The following is an 18,875-nucleotide window of genomic DNA, read 5'->3' on the forward strand; positions in this document are numbered from 1 at the left end:
AAAAAAAAATCCAAGTAAATTAAAATTCATAACCTACCACATAAAGCTGCCTATTAGTTTTATTTTTGAAAATAGCTCTATAGAGAGGTTTAAGGCATTCAGTTTGATGTTTTGACATATGTCTACACCAAGGAAGCATCACCATAATCAATAGAGACATTTCCATCACGCCCAAAGTTTCTTTCTGCCTCTTAATAATTTCTGTCTTCTCTCCACTCTCCTTATCCCCATTTCCTGGCAACCATGGGTCTCCCTTTCTACTGATTTTCAGAATCCTCTATGTTGTAAGCATCTTTCAATGGGTCATTCCTTTACATTGCTGAGCAGTATTCTACTGGGTGGCAGTACCACAGTTTGACCTTTACCTCTTGATGGACATGTGTGTTCCAGTTACTGAATTGATTGACCATTTAAACTTTTTCAGGGTAAAATATATACACAGAGTGGGGCACAAGTAGGTTTATAGTTACTCATGTGGTAAATTATATGATAATTAATAAATAATAATACAAGAATAAACTGTTTTGCATACTCACAACTGTAAGTCTACTTTTGCCCAAACTGTATATCCATAAATCTTCTAATTTGCAAAACATTGAACATGAAATAATCCCTGCTATAAATCGGAGCCTAGGACAGTGCCTGGCATGTATAGGTGTTCAGTGATAATTATGTGATGAAAGACTAGGTATCTGTTGGCAGATCTGAGAGCTAATTAGGAATACACAGCAAGTGAACCTAAGAAGTTGAAGAGCATGGAGCAGTTGAACTGAACTGAAGTCAGTAATACTCTTTTACTCACATGTCAGAGCATCCAGCACTGCTTCCTTGGAAGTCTTTCCTTCAAAAGCAGCCCATCACTTGTCTTTCACTGAAAACAGTCTCTCCCTTTGTTTCTCTTTTGTTCCGTCCTTCATCCAAGCACTGAGTTCCAAACCTTAACTATCGCTGAATCTCCCTCTGTTCATGTCTAATAGGTTTTCAGGTTCTGGTACTTCAGCTTCCTACATGTGTTGGTCCATTGCCCCTATCATGCGTTAGTATGGTCTCTACCCATCTCCTTCCTCAGAATGTCAGTTTCTTCCATCCTGTCTCCCAGACTCTTGTTTTCCCCTCTTTAATTTACACAGTCATCATATATTTTTCTAAAATGTAATTTTGACCATGCTGCTTCATTGCTTCCAGCTCTCCATTAGCTTCTCCTGCCTGCAGATTACAACTCCGGGTCCTCAGCACAAATCAAGAAGCTCTAGGCTTTACACCACCTGCCTCCTGACCTCACTGATGCAAAAATATTTAACTACTTGCAGGTTCCTGAACACAATGTTCTGTGTCCTTTGAATACACTTCTGTGCCTTTGAATACACCTGTCCTTCCATCTTATGGAATCTGTCACCAACTCTGACCAGGCACAATGACTCAACTCAGTTTGGAAGCCTTCTTTGTCCCTGTGCACACATGCACACACACTCAGACAAAACCCAGCAAAGTTAATCACTTCTCATCTGTGCCACCAATGTCTATGTCACAGAGTGTGCAGGCCATGACGCTTTTTACCTCTGAATCTAGTAACTGGTACCATGGCAATTACCAAGGAGGTGCTCAATAAATATGTTGGATGCTCAATAAATATGAGTAACTCAAATTTTGGTGCTCAATGCATAGGAATAGATGAATGTATGACTTAAATATCTGATCAAGTTATAATTTTTCAGCTAAAATATGTTTGATGTTTTTCACTTGTTTTCAATCCTCTTATCACCACCTTAGTCAAAAACTATTCAATCTCCTGTCTGAACTGTTGCTTTAGCTTCCTAACCAGCCTATGTCACTAAATTCTTCCTCTTTTCTAAACTATACTGATGCAGATTAGCTAATCTCCTACAAGGATGCTTTAATTGCATTACTCCCCTTTCAGATTCTACTGCCTGGCTTCCAAAAAGCTCTAGCTACTTTAGCAATCCAACTTTTTTTCTATTCCTCAACACACATTCTCCATTCTTGCCAGCCTGTTCTTCCCACTTCCCCATGCCAAGCTGTGTTCATTCCAGCTTGTGTTCCAGGGCTCAAGTTTATCCTCTCACCAGAATACCCTGTCCTCTCACCTCCATCTGTCTGAATTCTGCTAATAATTTATGTCTGGCTAAAGTTGCACCGGTGTGACCGCGCCACCTCTCCTATGGACTTTGTTGGTGTTTCTCATCTCTTAGCACCCAGATTCTAACTGCATTGTAGACAGTCTTATAAATAGGTGAGATAACTCATTGCAAAATATTTCAAAGGGAGTAGTAGTTAAAATACAAGGGACTGTATATTCTTCTCCCCTACTCCACACAAGAATATAAGCTCCACAAAAGCAGAGAATTTTTTTCCATCTATAATAATAAAAGCATAATATGCTAATTAGACTGGACAGCCAAGCGACCTTCCGGACGTCCTTCTGGACGACCTTCTGAATGAAGCCAGAGCTGCAAGGGCTGAGGCAAGCCTCTGCGGCTGTGAGGGCTGAGCCCCTTGTACAAATTTTGTGCATTGGGCCTCTAGTTTTGTTCATAAAGGAAAACTAAGGGCTTAGTAAGCATCCAAATATTTGTCAAATAAATAAGTAAATACATAAACAAATAAAGGAATGAAAAAATCTACTACATGATGGAGTTTCAAATATTATTTTCTTCAGAAAAGAACTTTGAGCCCTGGCCAGGTAGTTCTATTGGTTAGAGCATGATCCTGATACAGCAAAGTTGCAGGTTTGATCCCCGGTCAGGGCACATATAAGAAGCAAGCAATGAATGTATGGATGAGTAGCATAGCAAATTGATCTCGATCTCTCTCTCAAAACCAATAAATAATTTTTTTAAAAAACTGAGGGAAATATGAACAAGTTTGTGTGATTTCTGAATTTTAAACAATGTGATATTTTAGAGATAATTTCTTTTTTTAATATATTTTTATTAATTCCAGAGAGAGGAAGGGAGAGGGAGAGAGAGATTGAAACATCAATGATGAGAAAGAATCATTGATTGGCTGCCTCCCACATGCCCCCTACTGAGGATCGAGCCCGCAACCCAGGCAGGAATCAAACTGTAACCTCCTGGTTCATAGGTCGACACTCAACCACTGAGCCACACCAGCCAGGCTAGAGGGATTTTCTTAAATGGAATAACAAGACTAGCAAATCACTGTGTTCATTTATCTAAATGTAGTATTTAAATTTTGAACTTAAAGATTTAAGAAGGGAGTGACAAAGTCCCAGTTACATTTGAGAAAAATAATTCTTATTATTCTCTGGAGGAGGATTTGCAGAAAAGAAGAAAAGAAAAAAACAACAACCAGAAAGCTGTTTGTTCACTTATTGAGATACAGTTTAGAGCACCTTCTTGTTGGTGTGCACTTAAAAGAGAATAGGCTGCTAACAGTCTGCGTGATCAGCATAGCAGGTAGGAAAAGCTTAGGTGATGAATTATGAAGTCTTAATTTAAGTAGTGATGAGGATGAAAAGGAGTGAATATTTTGGAATTTATTTAGGCAGAAGCACTGAAAGTATTTGATGAACTCTGTTAAGATTGAGAGCTTGAGTCCTGATTTGCTTGACCAGTTTAATAGTATAGTTAGAGATAAGAGTATGAGTGGGCATGAAAGGAATGATGATGAGCTTAGCTGTGGACTTACAATGTTAGAAGAGTCTGTGAAAAAAAATTGTGGGTCTGAACAATAAAGAATTGTAGATAAGACCTACTGCTTAAAAGATACATGAGGATTGAGGATGGATTTTGAACTGATCAACAGTAAACAGTTGATGACATAAGCTTGTGTAGAAATTCCCCAAAAGGGTGCTTACCTGAGTGAAATGAGATGAGGGCTGAGGCTGCAGATTACAGGCATCAAAAGGTTAAGAGGACAAGAATGACACACGAAAAAGACTGAAATTTAAGGGCCAGATGTGACGTCAAGAAACCAGGAAAGAGTCCTTGTATCAGTTAAAATGGTTTCAAGTGCAAGTAATAGAGAAGCTGACTCACTTAGCTTTAAACAATAAGGTGATTTATTGGTCCACATAACTGGAATTCCAGAGGTAGAATGGCTGGGGTAGTGGTTGATCCAGGAGCTCAATAGCTTCATCAAGAAACCAGCTTCCTTTGTCTTCCTTTGCTCTGCCATCCACAGTTTGGATTTGTCCTAATTCTGTTTCTTGGGGAATAGAATAACTGGTTGTAGAAATCAGGACTACATATTCTCTCACTCACAACTGGCTGAAGAAGCAGTTTGGCTCTGGAAGCTCTCCTAAAAGAGTGGAGAAGAACTTGCCACTAGTCTCCAACAAAGTCCTTCTTGTGTTCCACTGGCACAAATATGATACCCAGTGATTCCTGAAATAGTCACTAACTTGGGGAGAGGAATTAGGCCTCCATCTCGCAGAGCTGAAGGTGGATTTAGCTTTTCCTGAGATGCTGAACTTTGTTGGCGAGAGATGAATACCTGAACAAAAATCAAGATTCTTTAGGTAGAAGGAAATGGAAAATGGGGAATGCATAACCAGGCAACTAGGGCCACTAGAGAAATATTAAGTAAGTCTAGGAGGAAGAAAGTTTGAGAAGTCACTAACATCGTCAGAGTCTAAAGAGAGTCAAAGTAAGAGTTAAAGAAATAAAAAACAAAAAAAGCCAAGTAAATTAGTTATCTAGAAGGTGACTCTAGATAGACTTCATGGATACTAATTGAAGTGGAGATAGGGTCTTGGTAAGAAAGAGGATATGAAGCTTTAATATAAGTTTAAAGATTCTGGGTTTTGAAAGGAAGAATAATGATAATATAGCAGTTAGGAGGGAAAAGTAGTAAGAAGAAGGGTTGTTTTGCAATCAACAATTAGATGTTTTAAAGTCTAGTCAGTGTCTCCTAATCAAGTTCTGATGAAAGCTCTTCTGGTGACCAGTTCTATGAGCTTAGTCAACATGTCAAGCTCCCTTGGAGAGCTCATCCCTTAAAGGGGAAAAAATATAGCATATATATATTGAAAGCAGAGAATAATCTTACCTGTATTTTAGTTGTTTGTGTTTAGGAGAGATCTTCAATATAATAGTCCACTGAGGCATCAAAAATCATTTATTTGGGGACTGAAAATAGAATATTTTTGTAATTTCTAGCACAGTAACTATTCATGAGAGATAATCCAGTTAATGCTAGTTGACTGTTCTGCATGCAGCCTCACTTTCGTATTGAGTGAATCTTGCTTTGTAGCAGGTAGAATATGAAGCCCACCATCCCCTTTCAGCACCAAAAAATTACAACAGATTGAGATTAGGGTCTTTAAAATTAATGACAGTAGACCATTTTATTGTAAAGAAAGAATTACACTGTAGGTATTTTAGGAACTGTTCAAGTGCTTTAAATTCAGAACATTGTGTGTTCCCCTTAAGTGGTAATGGTTGGAACACTTCTAAGTTTTTGTCATTTGTAAATCAATGAGATTCATGTGACAGAGATCTCAAAACTTTCATCCTACATCGTATAGGCTAAATGGCCACTTATTTGAGAACTTACGGGCAGCCATTCATATTTTGCAGGCAGAAGTTACAGAATGATTTTACTTGGGAAAACAAGAGAAAACTAAAGATTGCAGTAGACCTAACAAATTATTCAGCTTGCTTGATACTTTTTGCCAAGAGTTTTGTCATGAGGGCAGACCATAGTGCTTTATTCCACATTCCCAGCCAGCATTTGCAAACCACCAATCATTTCCTAAGGGACCTTAACAGACGGAAGCATTGAATTCTCTACAGTCAATGTTGCCTCCCACCTGGGAAAAAGACAGTCCTGTAATTGAATCTGAGCATATGCATTGTCATCCCTCCTGCCTGCCTCTCTGATGTGACAGCAAATTAAAAGACTTAAGGCTCAGCCTGTCTTCCAGCTGCCAGCCCCTGGTAGACATGAGGGAGCCAGAAGGGACCAGGTGGAGCAGTTTTGAGTTGCACTAAACACACAGCGCAAGGAGGTTGGCCGTAACTTCCCAATGAATATTTATACCAGCCCCAATTCTCATGTTGCACTTTGGCACGGACCAGAGTGCTGAGCTCCTGCTGATTTCAAGGGCCCTGCATTGTTTGGACCTGCTCCGTGAAGTATTACGCCAGATGAGAAGTGGGGCCCAGGTTCCTATCACTAAGATGGCTGGTTGACTTTTTTTAAATGGAGACTATCATGTTATAGTGTCATAAAGATGGGGCAAGGGGAGTTCCCTGACGTCTTCTGGCATTGCTGTTCATGAATTGCATGCAGCCTCAGCCTCAGCTTCCCGTGGAGTGGAACTTTAATTGTTTATATTAAGAGCCACACAATACTGTATGTTGTATATCACGGCATTTTCTTCATCTTTTTCTTGGAGGGTTTATTTTTGTTTGCTAAGGTTGGGCACTTATCACAGGGCTCTCTCATCACATTTCACATTCTGATCCCTCGTGGCAGGTGCTAACTTCCTTGCGCTCCAAAGTGAATGGGTTGAGTAACCTCATAAAGATACAGAATGTCTTGGCATAGAAAAGAAGGGAGTAAAGAATGCCTGTCTATGGAAGACTCTTAGTGTTATTTAGTGAGCCCTGTAAACTGAGAAGATATTTGGAAAACCATCTACACACAAACCCATTAACTTTTTCTAGGTAGTTGATCATAGACTTATATTTATGTTCGTGATTCCCAATCCATATAGTTACTTAATAAAGCACACAACTTATCATGAGTTTTGTTTTTTAAGAAATTTTTATTTTTATTTTTAATTTTTTAAATTAAAACATAATTGGCATACAATATTGTATTAGTTTCAGGTGTACAACATAGTGATTTGACATTTATATACCTTATGATGTGAACACCACAATAAGTCTATTTATTGATCATCACAGTGCAAAGTTACTATTATACTATTGACTATATTCTCTCTGTTGTACACTACACCCCTGTGGCTTATTTATTTTATAAATAGAATTTTGTCTCTCTTATTCAACCCTTTACATTTTTTACTCCTCTCCCCCCACCCTGCCTCCCTATGGCAAACATCAGTTCATTTTCTGCATCACTGATACTGTTTCTGTTTTGTTTTCATCTTTTGATTGCATACATACTAGTAAGTGAAAGTGTATGGTATTTGTCTCTTTCTGTCTGACTTATTCCATTCAGGACAATTCCTTCTCGGCCCATCTATGTTGTTGTTGCAGATGATAAAATTTCACACATTTTTATGGCTGAGTCATATTCCATTGTGTACTAGTATACGTACCACTTCTTTATCCATTAGTCTATGGTTGGACATCTAGCTTGCTTTCATTTCTTGCCTATTGTAAGTAATGCTGCAGTGAACTAGAGGTGCATTTATATGTTTGAATTGATGTGAGGTTTTTTGTGTGTTTTTGGTGTGTCTTTTTTTTTTTTAAATTTTCATCAAGGGTATTTTTCCATTGATTTTTAGAGAGAATAGAAGAGAGAGGGAAAGACAGAGAGAAACATCAATGTGAAAGAAACACAGGGTCCGGGCCAGGGAGGAGCCTGCAACCCAGTACATGCCCTTGACCGGAATCCAACCTGGGACCCTTTGGTCCGCAGGCCGACCTTTGTCCATTGAGCCAAACCGGCTAGGGCTGAATTAGTGTTTTTGTTTTCTTCTGGTAAAAAGTCAGAAGTGGAATTTCTGGATTGTACAGTAGTCCTATTTTTAATTGCTTGATGAACCTTTCTACTGCATTCCATTATGGCTGCAGCAATTTTATGATCACACTAGCAGTGCACAAGGGTTCCCTTTTCTCCACATTCTCACAAACACTTGTTATTTGTTGACTTTTTGATGATAGCCATTCTGACATCTCGTTGTACTTTTGATTTGCATTTTCCTGATGATTAATAATGTTGAGCATCTTCTCATATGATGTTTAAGGCCATTGTTTCCATATTGAATTTTAGTCTGGATTTTCTATTTATTATTGTATGTGGGTGTTAAAGTCTCCTACTGTTATTGTGAAAATGTCAATTTCTCTCTTTATGTCTGTTAATATTTGTCTTGTTTATTTAGTCCTCCTATATTGGGTGCATAGATATTTATGAATATTATATCTTTTGACCCTTTGATTGTTATGTAATGGTCTTCTTTTTGTCTCTTTTTACAGTCTTTGTTTTAACATCCAACTTGTCTGATATGAGTATTGCTGTCCCAGCTTTCTTTTTATTATTTTTTTCATTTGTTTTTATGTGGAATATATTTTCTATACCTTCATTTTCAGTATGTGTCTATCTTTTGATCTGAAGTGAGTCTTGTGTATGCAGCATATGGGTGGGTCTTGCTTGCTTTTTTGTGTGTGATTTTTTTTTATCTTCTTTTGTTTTTATCCATTAATTTACCATATGTCTTTTGGTTGGAGCATTTTAGTCCATTTCTTTTTAAACTAATTACAGATAGGTATGGTCTTTTTGCCATTTTGTTAATTCTTTTTTATTGTTATATAGTTTTCTTTGAATTCCTTTCTCTTTAATTTTTGTGTATCTTTTGTAGGTTTTGGTTTATAGTTACTATGAGGTATATTGATCTATATATTTTGCTGTATATTTTAAGCTGATCGATATTTTAAGTTCAAACACATTCTAAAGCGCTACAGTTTGGCTCATTGTGTTTCAGAAATTTTTGTTTGTTTATTCCCTAACTACGTACTTCTTGTAGTTATAGTTGGTTTTGCTACTTTTGTCTTTTAACCTTCATATTAACTTTTTTTAAAAAAAATATGTTTTTATTGATTTTTAGAAAGGAAGTGAGAGGAATAGAGAGATAGAAACATCAGTGAGAAAGAAACATCATCTATCAGCTGGCTCCTGCACGTCCCTTACTGGGGTTGAGCCCACAACCCAGGCACGTGCCCTGACCGGGAATCAAACTAGTGACCTCTTGGTTCATGGGTCAATTCTCAACCACTGAGCCACACCAGCCAGACCATATTAGCTTTTTAAGTGTCTGATTCACTGTTTATTATATGTTTGCCATTTTTAGTGAGATTTTTTTCTTTCATATATTTTATTACTTCTGCCTGAAGAAGATACTTCAATATTTCTTGTAAAGTCAGTTTAATAGAAATGAACTCCTTCAGTGTTCACTTGTCTGGGTAGAGTATTCTAGGTTTTAGGTTTCTTTTTTTAGCACTTGAAATATATCCTGCCACTCCCTCAGGTCTGTAAAGTTTCTGCTGAGAAATCTGCTGATTTATGATTAACTCTCATCATTGATGTTTCTCTCTCTCTCCCTCCCTCTCCCTTCTTTTCTGAAATAAATAGAAATATATTTTTTAAAAGTAAATAATTGCTGAGATTTCAACTTTTGCTCTCTTGCTTCCTGCTCTAATAGGTCTATGGAAATGCAGGACCTAGCGAGTCCTCATCCTCTTGTTGGAGGTGGTGATGCCCCTGGTAACTCCAAACTGGAGAAAGCGAATCTCAGTAGCACATCAGTCACCACAAATGGGACAGGAGGTAAGTGTACAACCTTAAAGACACCCAGAATCACATTTTAATGTTTGCTGCAATTTCATATGTTAGGGTCTGCTAATAAAGAAATATCTCATTAGCAAGAACACAATCAGCATAATATGCAAGGAATATATAGTTAATGGATTATTTATTGTTCATTTTCTTGAACTTTTTGTTCTTCCTCTAAAACTGGAAACATTCAGAAACATCCAGACAGCCCTGGGCAACATTGAAGGCCTTTAGTGAAGCTTCTTTTTTGCATCTGCCCTTGTAAATATTTTCTAAAATGTGGAAAATGTGGCCAAAAGGTTCTTACGAAAAAAGAAGATGAAGAAAAAAAGAAACTGTATTATTTTATAATTTTATTTTGAATTATAAGAGAGAGAAAATCTACCCAAATTTTTTTCTTAAAAATGTGGTTTTTCTTAAAAGTAAATTTGGAAATAGAAAAAGTATATCTGCTGCAATTTTCTTTACGAAGAGAACAATACCTAACATGTATTTAAAAATAGGAATTTAATATTTTTTTCCAGGTATCTTCTCATTTGATTAACCCATAATTAACACACAGCATATGGCAACAATAACAGTTATTTCAAATATACTGCCATATTGGTTTTATAAAATGCATTCAACTTGCCAGAAAATATAATCTTATTTTTGCATCACAATATATAGACTACATCTATATACATATAAGTTTCATTTTAAATCAATTATTTTCAAGTTTTATAGATCTAGTTATTTTATTCAGTAAGTGAGAAATTACATGAAATTTGTTTTAACTTATAAACTTCATATTATTAGATATCAGCATTTGCCACATCATATTTTCTTTAAAATTTTCAATAAATATTTATGAAATTGATACACCTCTTTTCACTTATTTGAGAAGAACTGCGCAACCTAAAATCTTCTTTGTAAAGTTGTGTGCATTGCAATTTGCCTGTATTTAATAATGTTTTATACCAAACCCTTTGTAAATTAACATTTTTCTTGTTTATAATGTTTATTTGTCTCTAAACATGCATCTATAGTTTTGGCTAATTAATTATAGGATTGCAAATTTATGAGATTGTTTAGTGATGACTTCTGGAGTAAAAACATTAATATTTAAACCTTAGCTTGGTCTAAATAATAGTATTTTTAAAAAACTATGCATTCTGGAAGCAGACCTTGAAGTTCACTAATTATCATGTGTATATATTTAACGGAACTAAAACAGACCTGATCAACTAAAATGTAAAAGTCATACCATGGCAGTTATGATTTTTGGCGAAAAGGTCAGAAACCAGTGCAAGCATTGAAAACTATTCGTGTACACTGAGCAGGCACTCAGACAATGAACCCTTATACTGTTCCTGTTCTCAGGGGACAACATGACTGTTTTAAACACTGCGGACTGGTTGCTGAGTTGCAACACCCCCTCTTCCGCAACAAGTATGAGAGATGATGGTACACTGCATGTGCTTGGGTGTGTGGATTTGCCCTTCTGGTTTGCTTTCTGTTGCTATTTCTGTGTTTGCCCCTTTTTTTCTGTGTCTAATACTTGTAAAGGAAAAGGAGAAATGATCATGCCTTTTAGTTGTTTATTGGTAACAGCTGGCTACATTTTTCATATCAACTAGTATTCTCATCTCAAATTCTTATTATCAGCAGTATTCTTAGATTTTTTTCATAATTTTACAAAAATGGTGCATCAATTGTTTTTCTAACTACATGTCAATTTATTAAGTGGATAATTGAGCACCACATTCATGTCAATCAGAGAATTTGAAACAGATTGCGTGTACATACAAACTCGTTTATCTTTATAACCTATACATTTTTATCATTTATATTGACTTTTTAGCATGGCAGAAGATATTTGCTATTTTAGAGACTTTATTAAATATTCCAATTAAAGTAACATTAACAATCAGTTAAAATCCCTTCATTTAAAAAACCATCAGTGATAAAAGCTATATATTTAAAATTGTAAATTAATATTGTCTTTGAAAATATTTTGAACTATAGACATTTACTACATTCATATATGTAATATATATTAAAGTATAAACAAACCTTTTTCCTAAATCAAAAGTTAATATACTATCAAAATTTAAAAATAAATATAGTTCCATAGCACTGTGATAGAACCACCCAACACAAGATTAAACAGAACTCACTACCTATCACAAATGTGCATTACGAGCAAGCAGTTAGACTAGGCACAGACTTGCCATATTTCGATTACATTAGATTATATGACCAGTGAATGAAGAATACTCCATTATGCCCATTACTTATATATTTATAATTTTCATTTCAAAATTTTTTTTCAATTTCACACTTAAACTATACTTTTCATAGTTAAAAATATATTGCCAGAATTAGTTTCTCTTCATGGGTCTTTATTCATAAAGAGCAAGATAGTAAATATTTTAGGCTTTGTAGGTCATACTGCCTCTGTCTCCACTACTTAGTAATGCCATCATAGCCCCAAAACAGCCATGAACAATATATAGATGAATTAGTGTGACTAGGTTCCAATAAAACTTTATTTATGGACTCTTAAATTTAATTTTATATTAATTTCATGTTACAAAATATTCCAAATTTTTAAATCACTTTTAAAACATTTAAGATTTAAAATATTTCTAGCTCATTGGCTGATGTTCGGTTCTAAAGTAGTATTAATATAACACAGGCAACTTTACAATAGTAAATATATATATTTATAAAATATTTAGTAATTCATGGCTAATCTTAACTGGAAACACTTTTCTGAGTGTTACACTTCAAGTTTTCTGGTTCTTATTGTTAATGTTAAGTGTCATGTGGCCACTTGGGAAGAACAAGGTCTTGTGTGTCAGAAGGATATGATTTGAATCTTGTCACTATACTTATGAGTGTGTCACCTCGGACAAGTTACTGAACCTTTTTGAGCTTTAATTCTTTTCTATAAAAGAAAGTTAGTAACACTTCCCTGGCAAGACTTTTTGTCCTAAATGAGATATGTATTTAATTTGCTTGGTAATAAATTCCAGAATATTTCCTTCTTTCATTAATAATTTAATAATAATTGGCCAGAAATTTCTTTTTTTAATATATTTTTATTGACTTCAAAGAGGAAGGGAGAGGAAGAGAGAGAGAGAGATAGAAACATCAATGATGAGAGAGAATCATTGATTGGCTGCCTCCTGCACTCCCCACACTGGGGATCAAGCCTGCAACTGGGGCATATGCCCTGACCGGGAATTGAACCAAGACCTTCTGGTTTATAGGTCGATGTTCAACCACTGAGCCATGCCAGCTGGGCTGGCAACAAATTCTTAAGGAAAAGAAAACATGCATTATGTTAAAATATCCTCCAATGTTTGGTCAGCTAATAAATTCTTCTGAATTTACAATATGTAAATTGACCACAGAAGGCAAATCTTTAGTGAGATTATACTTTGATTATTGATGACATAGTCTTGGTGGCATATTGATACGAAATTTTTAATGATGTTTAATGACTTTTTATGTTGGGTGTTTATAATACAAACTAAGCATTTGGTGCATAATCTCTCCCATTGACAATAAATTATTTTATTTTTAATCCTGTGTTTTATTGTTGGTATTGGATCATTGCATAAAATTATTATAATAAAAAAGGAAAAAGCTAATTTCGGGTGTTTTCAAGAACTTTCCATTAATTTTGAGATTTTAAAAAAGATAAATTTAATTATATATTTTATATTAATATGAACAAGTTGACAGTATTACCTTAACCTACCATATTACATTGGTGCTGTTTCAATATATTACACTTAATTTAAAATGTTTTATCACCTTAATCCTAATTACATCTGCAGATTTATATTGGTACCTAGATTTTCCTTTCAAATGTCACTTATAAAATTGTTAAAATATAGAACTAGTAATAAAAATAGAATAAATGCAATCATACTTTAGCGATCAGGGATCAGCAAACTTTCTGTAAAGGGTCAGATAGTAAATATTTTAGGCCTTGCAGGCCATATGGTCTCTGTTGTAATTACTCAACTTAACTTTTGTTACACAAAAGCAGCCATAGATAATATGTAAGTGATTGAGCTTGGCTGTGTTCAAATAAAACTTGATAAATTTGAATTTCTTAAAATTTTCACATCACAAAATATTATTCTTTTGATATTTTCAACTATTTAAAAATGTAAAAGTCATTCTTAGCTCATGGGCCATTTAAAAATAGGCCACAGAGCAGATTTGTAACATGTGTTATAGTTTGCCCATCCCTGATATAGATATATATGCTATAGGTGTAGTCTACATACTTCATGTACATACACATTCATGCATGTAAATGCATGCCAAGTATACGAAAGTTACTTCCAGATACAGGAAAGATCCTAATTTACAAGATTCAGATTTATGATAAGCCATACATTGTATACAAAAATACTTTGATCTATTGGGAGTACTTAGGATAGGGTCTAAAAGTGAGTTTTTACTTTCTCAATTACTAGTAAAGTGTGGCAAGTTTCTATTATATGCCAGGCTCTGTGCTAGAAAATGGAAACCCAGTGGGGACTATAGAACACAATACTGGCCATCAAGGGACCAACATCTAGCAGAGGAAAAGAGACAAGAAAATAATGAGTGAATAATGTGTTCAAGGTGGGTGCACAGTAGAGGGAGGGAATATTTTATTCTACATGGAGATTAAGAAAATACTTCAAAGCATTTGGGGGAACCCAAATCAGACATTCTGATCAGATTTATGGCATTTTCTATAAAGGGGTGAGCAAAAGTGGGTTTACAGTTGTGAGTTCGTGAAAGAGTTTATTTTTGTATTATAATTAATTAATTATTGTATTATTTATTATTATTATTATCATCAACCTACTTTTGCTCACCCGTGTATTTAGAATCTACATAACATGGAAAAAGAATCTTCCAAAATATTTAATATATCAATGAGTGAATCACATGTAAATAAGATTGCTGAATGTTATATACATGTGCAGTAGAGCCCTTTTTACATTTGCTTTTTGGAATGAGAGCCATTTGCTTCATCAAATTATTTTACAAAGTTTAATACTTTAAGGATACTTAGGAACGAAAGATACTTGGAACTCATAGGTTTTTGAATGAATATATTGATTTAGATAAACATAAACCATAGGCTGTAGCAATTATTAAAACTGGCAGGCAGTACTTATTGTTACCCTGCAGTGGTATGAATTGTATCCCTCCTGATCTAAATCCTCCAGAAATTCTTTGTAGAACCTAAAAGGTCAAACGTTGCTATGTTTAATTTTGTGATTCATCAAGAAGTGTATTTGGAATTATATATATAGATGTACACTCTTTTAAGTGGACACTTAAATGCATATTTCTGAAGATGAAATATAAAATGTAAATTACTGGGTCCGCTCTTGTAAGGAATAAGTGTGCTACTGCAACAAATGAACGTGAATGATGTTATGATAATAAACCAGACTTTCTCCAAAAAATATACACATCAATGCTGTACTTGAGTTCTAAAGATAAACTGCAGGAACAAGATTTGATTTGAAAATACTAGTATGTGTATGAGGATATGGATGTAGGTTGGGATGAAATCAATGGTTTAGTAGACAGAGCTAACACCTGGCAATAATCACAGCCAATCTTAATTAAATCTGTAGATTATTTTAAAGGTGAAAATTCAGTCATTTCAATACATTAAAATTAATTAGACCCTTTTAAAAAACTATTTGGTTCTATTAAAAACAAATCGCAAGTGGATAATTAGTGGTCAGGAGGACCAGACAATTCAAGTATTTCTTCTGTGCAAAGTACCATATATAGTTTTTCTCATTTTACTTTTATGGAAATAGACCCTTATTTTGAGCATGTAGAAAACTGCAGAACTCATTAATTAACCTACGACATCAAAATATAATTGCTGCTTTTGAAATCAAAATAATAATTTACTATTAAACATTAATAAGTATACTTTACAAATAGTGTTCATAGACTTAGATACGTTTAAGTAGGAATTTGGCCACACTTTGAATTTGTAAGTTCCAAGAAATTTTCTCTTGTCTTAGTTTTTAAGGCTTTGGACTGTGTTTTTATCATAAATATGGACATTGCATCACAAAGGGCCTTTACGCCCATCTAGGTCACACTCTGGAACATCTTTATATGGATACAGATTAAAGGAATTCTTGGTTAGTTAGTGCAGCCTGCAAAGGCAGTATGGTTGAGAGTTTGGATTCTGAAACTGTACCACCCTGGTCTCAAATTCTAGCACTCACTAGCTCTGTGACTATAGACAAGTTATTTAACCTCTTTGTTCCCTCATCTGAGAAGTGAAGATGATAGTATCACCTACCTTTTATGATTGTCATGGGGAGTAAATGAGCTAATATCTATAAAGCACAGCAAGAGCACCTGGAATGTATTAAGTACCTTTTAAGTGTGTGTTGTTATCTGCCTTCAAACTTGCTACTTCTTGTTGTCGTTTAAAATATTTCATGAGGAAGAAATGGAAAGCATACTGTATTAGCCTATTCCCACACTTTGGAGCTTTCATTTTTATTATCAAAGTGTGCCTAATTGCTCCATCTAAGAAATAGCCCATTCTTACCACTTTCTGAGCCATCACGAAGAGTCACTGTCATGAATGTAAACCATTTTCATACCTGAAGATAGCCTGTTATGGTGAAAAGATCATGGATTTGGCGCTAAAGACCTGCGTTTGGATCTTAGCTTGATATCACCTGCAATGGAATAGGCCCCTCAGCCCACCCAAACATTAGTTTCCTCCTGTATACATTTGATATAGTGGTTTGCATTGACCAAGGTTGTTTTAAGGAATAGCTAAATATAAATAATCTAGCACATAATAAGTTCTCAATAAATAATTATGTAGTAGCAAATAATTTTGTGGTGGTAAATTTAATTAGTGATCAGCTATAAGCATAATAGGGACTACCATCCAAGTTACTACTAGAAAGTAGTAACCACCATATATTACTTATCATTATACAAATAATGAGATACTACTCCTCAGATCATTGTTGCTATTGAAAAAGAGGTGGACCTTAAATTTCCCTTTTGCTAGGAGAAGTAGGCCAAACTTTCTTTACTCCCTCTTTCCAGCCTCTTAGAATCTTCCAGCAAATCTTCAGGACATTATTGAAACATGGATAGTAAATTTACCTCAGAGCTCGCTAAGGGAGGGTCCAGTTAGTTCTGTTCCTGTGGAAAGAGAACATCATCATGACTGCATGTTTCTCCACCAGTTAATTGCTTTTCTAACAGCATAACCTAACTGACTTCTTTGGTTGGTGGGTATTTTCTGACCCACTATACTTTTTGTCATATTTGTTCATGGTTGGCTAGTCTTCAGCTTTCTTCGTTATAGTTTTCTGCTTGCTTCTAAGTTATTTAACCGTATCATTCCAGGAAACATAAGAGGTGTTAAGTAGAAAATAATTTAGTTTATTCCCTTGCTGCTGTGATACATGTAGCAGAGCTCTGCCCACAAAGGGAAAATATGGTGTGACAAAATAAGTAGAGGCTTTTCCACTGCCTCCCTCCCCCCACTCACATCTAATAATGACAATTATGTGTGCCAGGCTACATCATTGCCAAGTGAGGATTTTGCCAAAATATACCACCTCAAAGAAGAAATAACATATTAAAGACTTTTCAAAAGATACACTTATTGCTGTAGAAATCATCTCTTATTCTATGCTTCTCTCTATAATTCATTAAAAAGCACTATGCCATTAAAATAAGAAGCCCAACATCTTATGTATAACTCTTTAGTTTTTTCTAAGAGCAAAAAATTTATTGAGTGCCTCATTTTTCACCCATCCCCTGAATATGCTCATGGTTTCTGTATTTCAGTATGTCTCCATTGTACTCTTATGAAATCATTTTTTTTTAAATCTTCTTGAGGAGAATAAAATACAAGCTAGTATATCTCATTGTTATGTTTTGTATTAAATGTTCTGAAGACTGACCAATGGTTCCTTTTTTCTGTCTTTTGACTATAAAATCAGAGTGTGCTTTAGGTGAGTTAAAAATGCAAATATGTATACTGCTGTTTCAACTTCGTAAGGTGGACTGCCCTGAAAAGCCAGATTCAAGAGAACTGGCTTGGCCAGAGGAATTTTCGATTAAGTTCTCTCCAAATGCATGTCCATTTAGAAGCTAAATTAACAAAACTCTCCTCATCGACTTCTCAAGTTCTCTCTTGCATGCCCATGGTAGCTAGAAAAACCACTAGTAGAACAGTCAGCATCTTTGATATCAATTTAGAAATAAAACTCACATGTACTTATTCTTCTACGTAGTGTCTCTCCTTGCAGTCAAAACAGAGCCTTTGAACAGCAGTGAAACCACAACCACGACTGGAGATGGAGCGCTTGACACTTTTACTGGGTCAGGTAAAGCCTTAAGCTCGTGTGTTGTTACGTACACATCGGGGTACACACAATTCTCCTAGTGAATGAGCAGCGTAAACACCAAAGCTGTTAGAACATAGGTTTCTATACATTTAGCAATAAATTAACTTTTTTGAGAACTGATTGTCATAAAACTATGCATTTTTAGAAATTATATTTGGAATCATCTTGCTAGATTTTTTTTTTTTAGTTGACAGCAAAACAATCCCCCTTGACTTTCTTATCAGAAATAAGCAGAGCTGGCTTCCTTCATAATTATTTTATACAGTGTTTAATTTAATAATTAGGTTGTAATAGTTGACTTTATCCCGTCAACTTGCCCATTCAAATGACATAAAAACTGCCTTTTCTCCAACATTTGAGATGTAAAACTATCCATTTGATTCCTTCTAAATAACCTTGTTTCCTCTCTGGGTTTAAAAAAAAATCCTCCCATGCAAGCAGCTGAGTGACAAGTATTAAAGGTTAATGGGCTGCAGGAGAGCACATGCGGGTTGCATTAGAACCAGCCTCTGAGAGCACTACTTTCACTCAAATGCTTCAAAGAGAACAATGGCGAGTCTTTAAACATCAATCCTTTTAAATACCAATACCTGATAACTCCCAGGTGGGCACAGAGGACACGCATTAAGTTGACTTAGTTAAAGTTACAATATTTTGTTTGGTTTATTATCTGGTGAAAGGATTCTTTTTTTTTTTTTAATGTGAGGAGGAATGTGTATAGCAGAAAGATGAACATTAAACCTGGAAAAGTATTTGTGGTAATTAAATCTTGGTTCTGTTATTCTATTTTATTTTACATTTTTTCATGTTCTCATGGACAAGGGTTTCATGTGGGTAAGCTTCATGTAAAGAGTTGAGGTATATCCTTGAGGGTAATGTCATTATAGCATATATTTGATTTTTAAAGATAAAGATGATCCCATTTCCTGAGTTCACACTGATTGGGAG

General features: G+C 35.1%; 1 protein-coding gene across 11 annotated transcripts in view; it reads left to right on the forward strand.

The window, feature by feature from the left end:
* The window catches only part of EYA4 (EYA transcriptional coactivator and phosphatase 4), a 229,639-nt gene that overhangs the window by 163,333 nt on the left and 47,431 nt on the right, over positions 1-18,875 (forward strand). For 8 of the 11 annotated variants that reach the window (XM_070419250.1, XM_070419253.1, XM_070419249.1 and 5 more), the window contains exons 5-6: positions 9,374-9,498; positions 17,814-17,906. In XM_070419250.1, the coding sequence (XP_070275351.1) occupies positions 9,374-9,498; positions 17,814-17,906 (218 nt within the window). The remainder of the gene's footprint in view (positions 1-9,373; positions 9,499-17,813; positions 17,907-18,875) is intronic. The other 3 variants (XM_070419257.1, XM_070419258.1, XM_070419256.1) reach the window with 1 other exon arrangement.

The sequence above is a fragment of the Myotis yumanensis genome, unplaced genomic scaffold (genome assembly GCF_028538775.1).
Source record: "Myotis yumanensis isolate MYYU_CA2020_CCGP unplaced genomic scaffold, mMyoYum1.0.hap1 SCAF_6, whole genome shotgun sequence".
Classification (NCBI taxonomy): Eukaryota; Metazoa; Chordata; class Mammalia; order Chiroptera; family Vespertilionidae; genus Myotis; species Myotis yumanensis.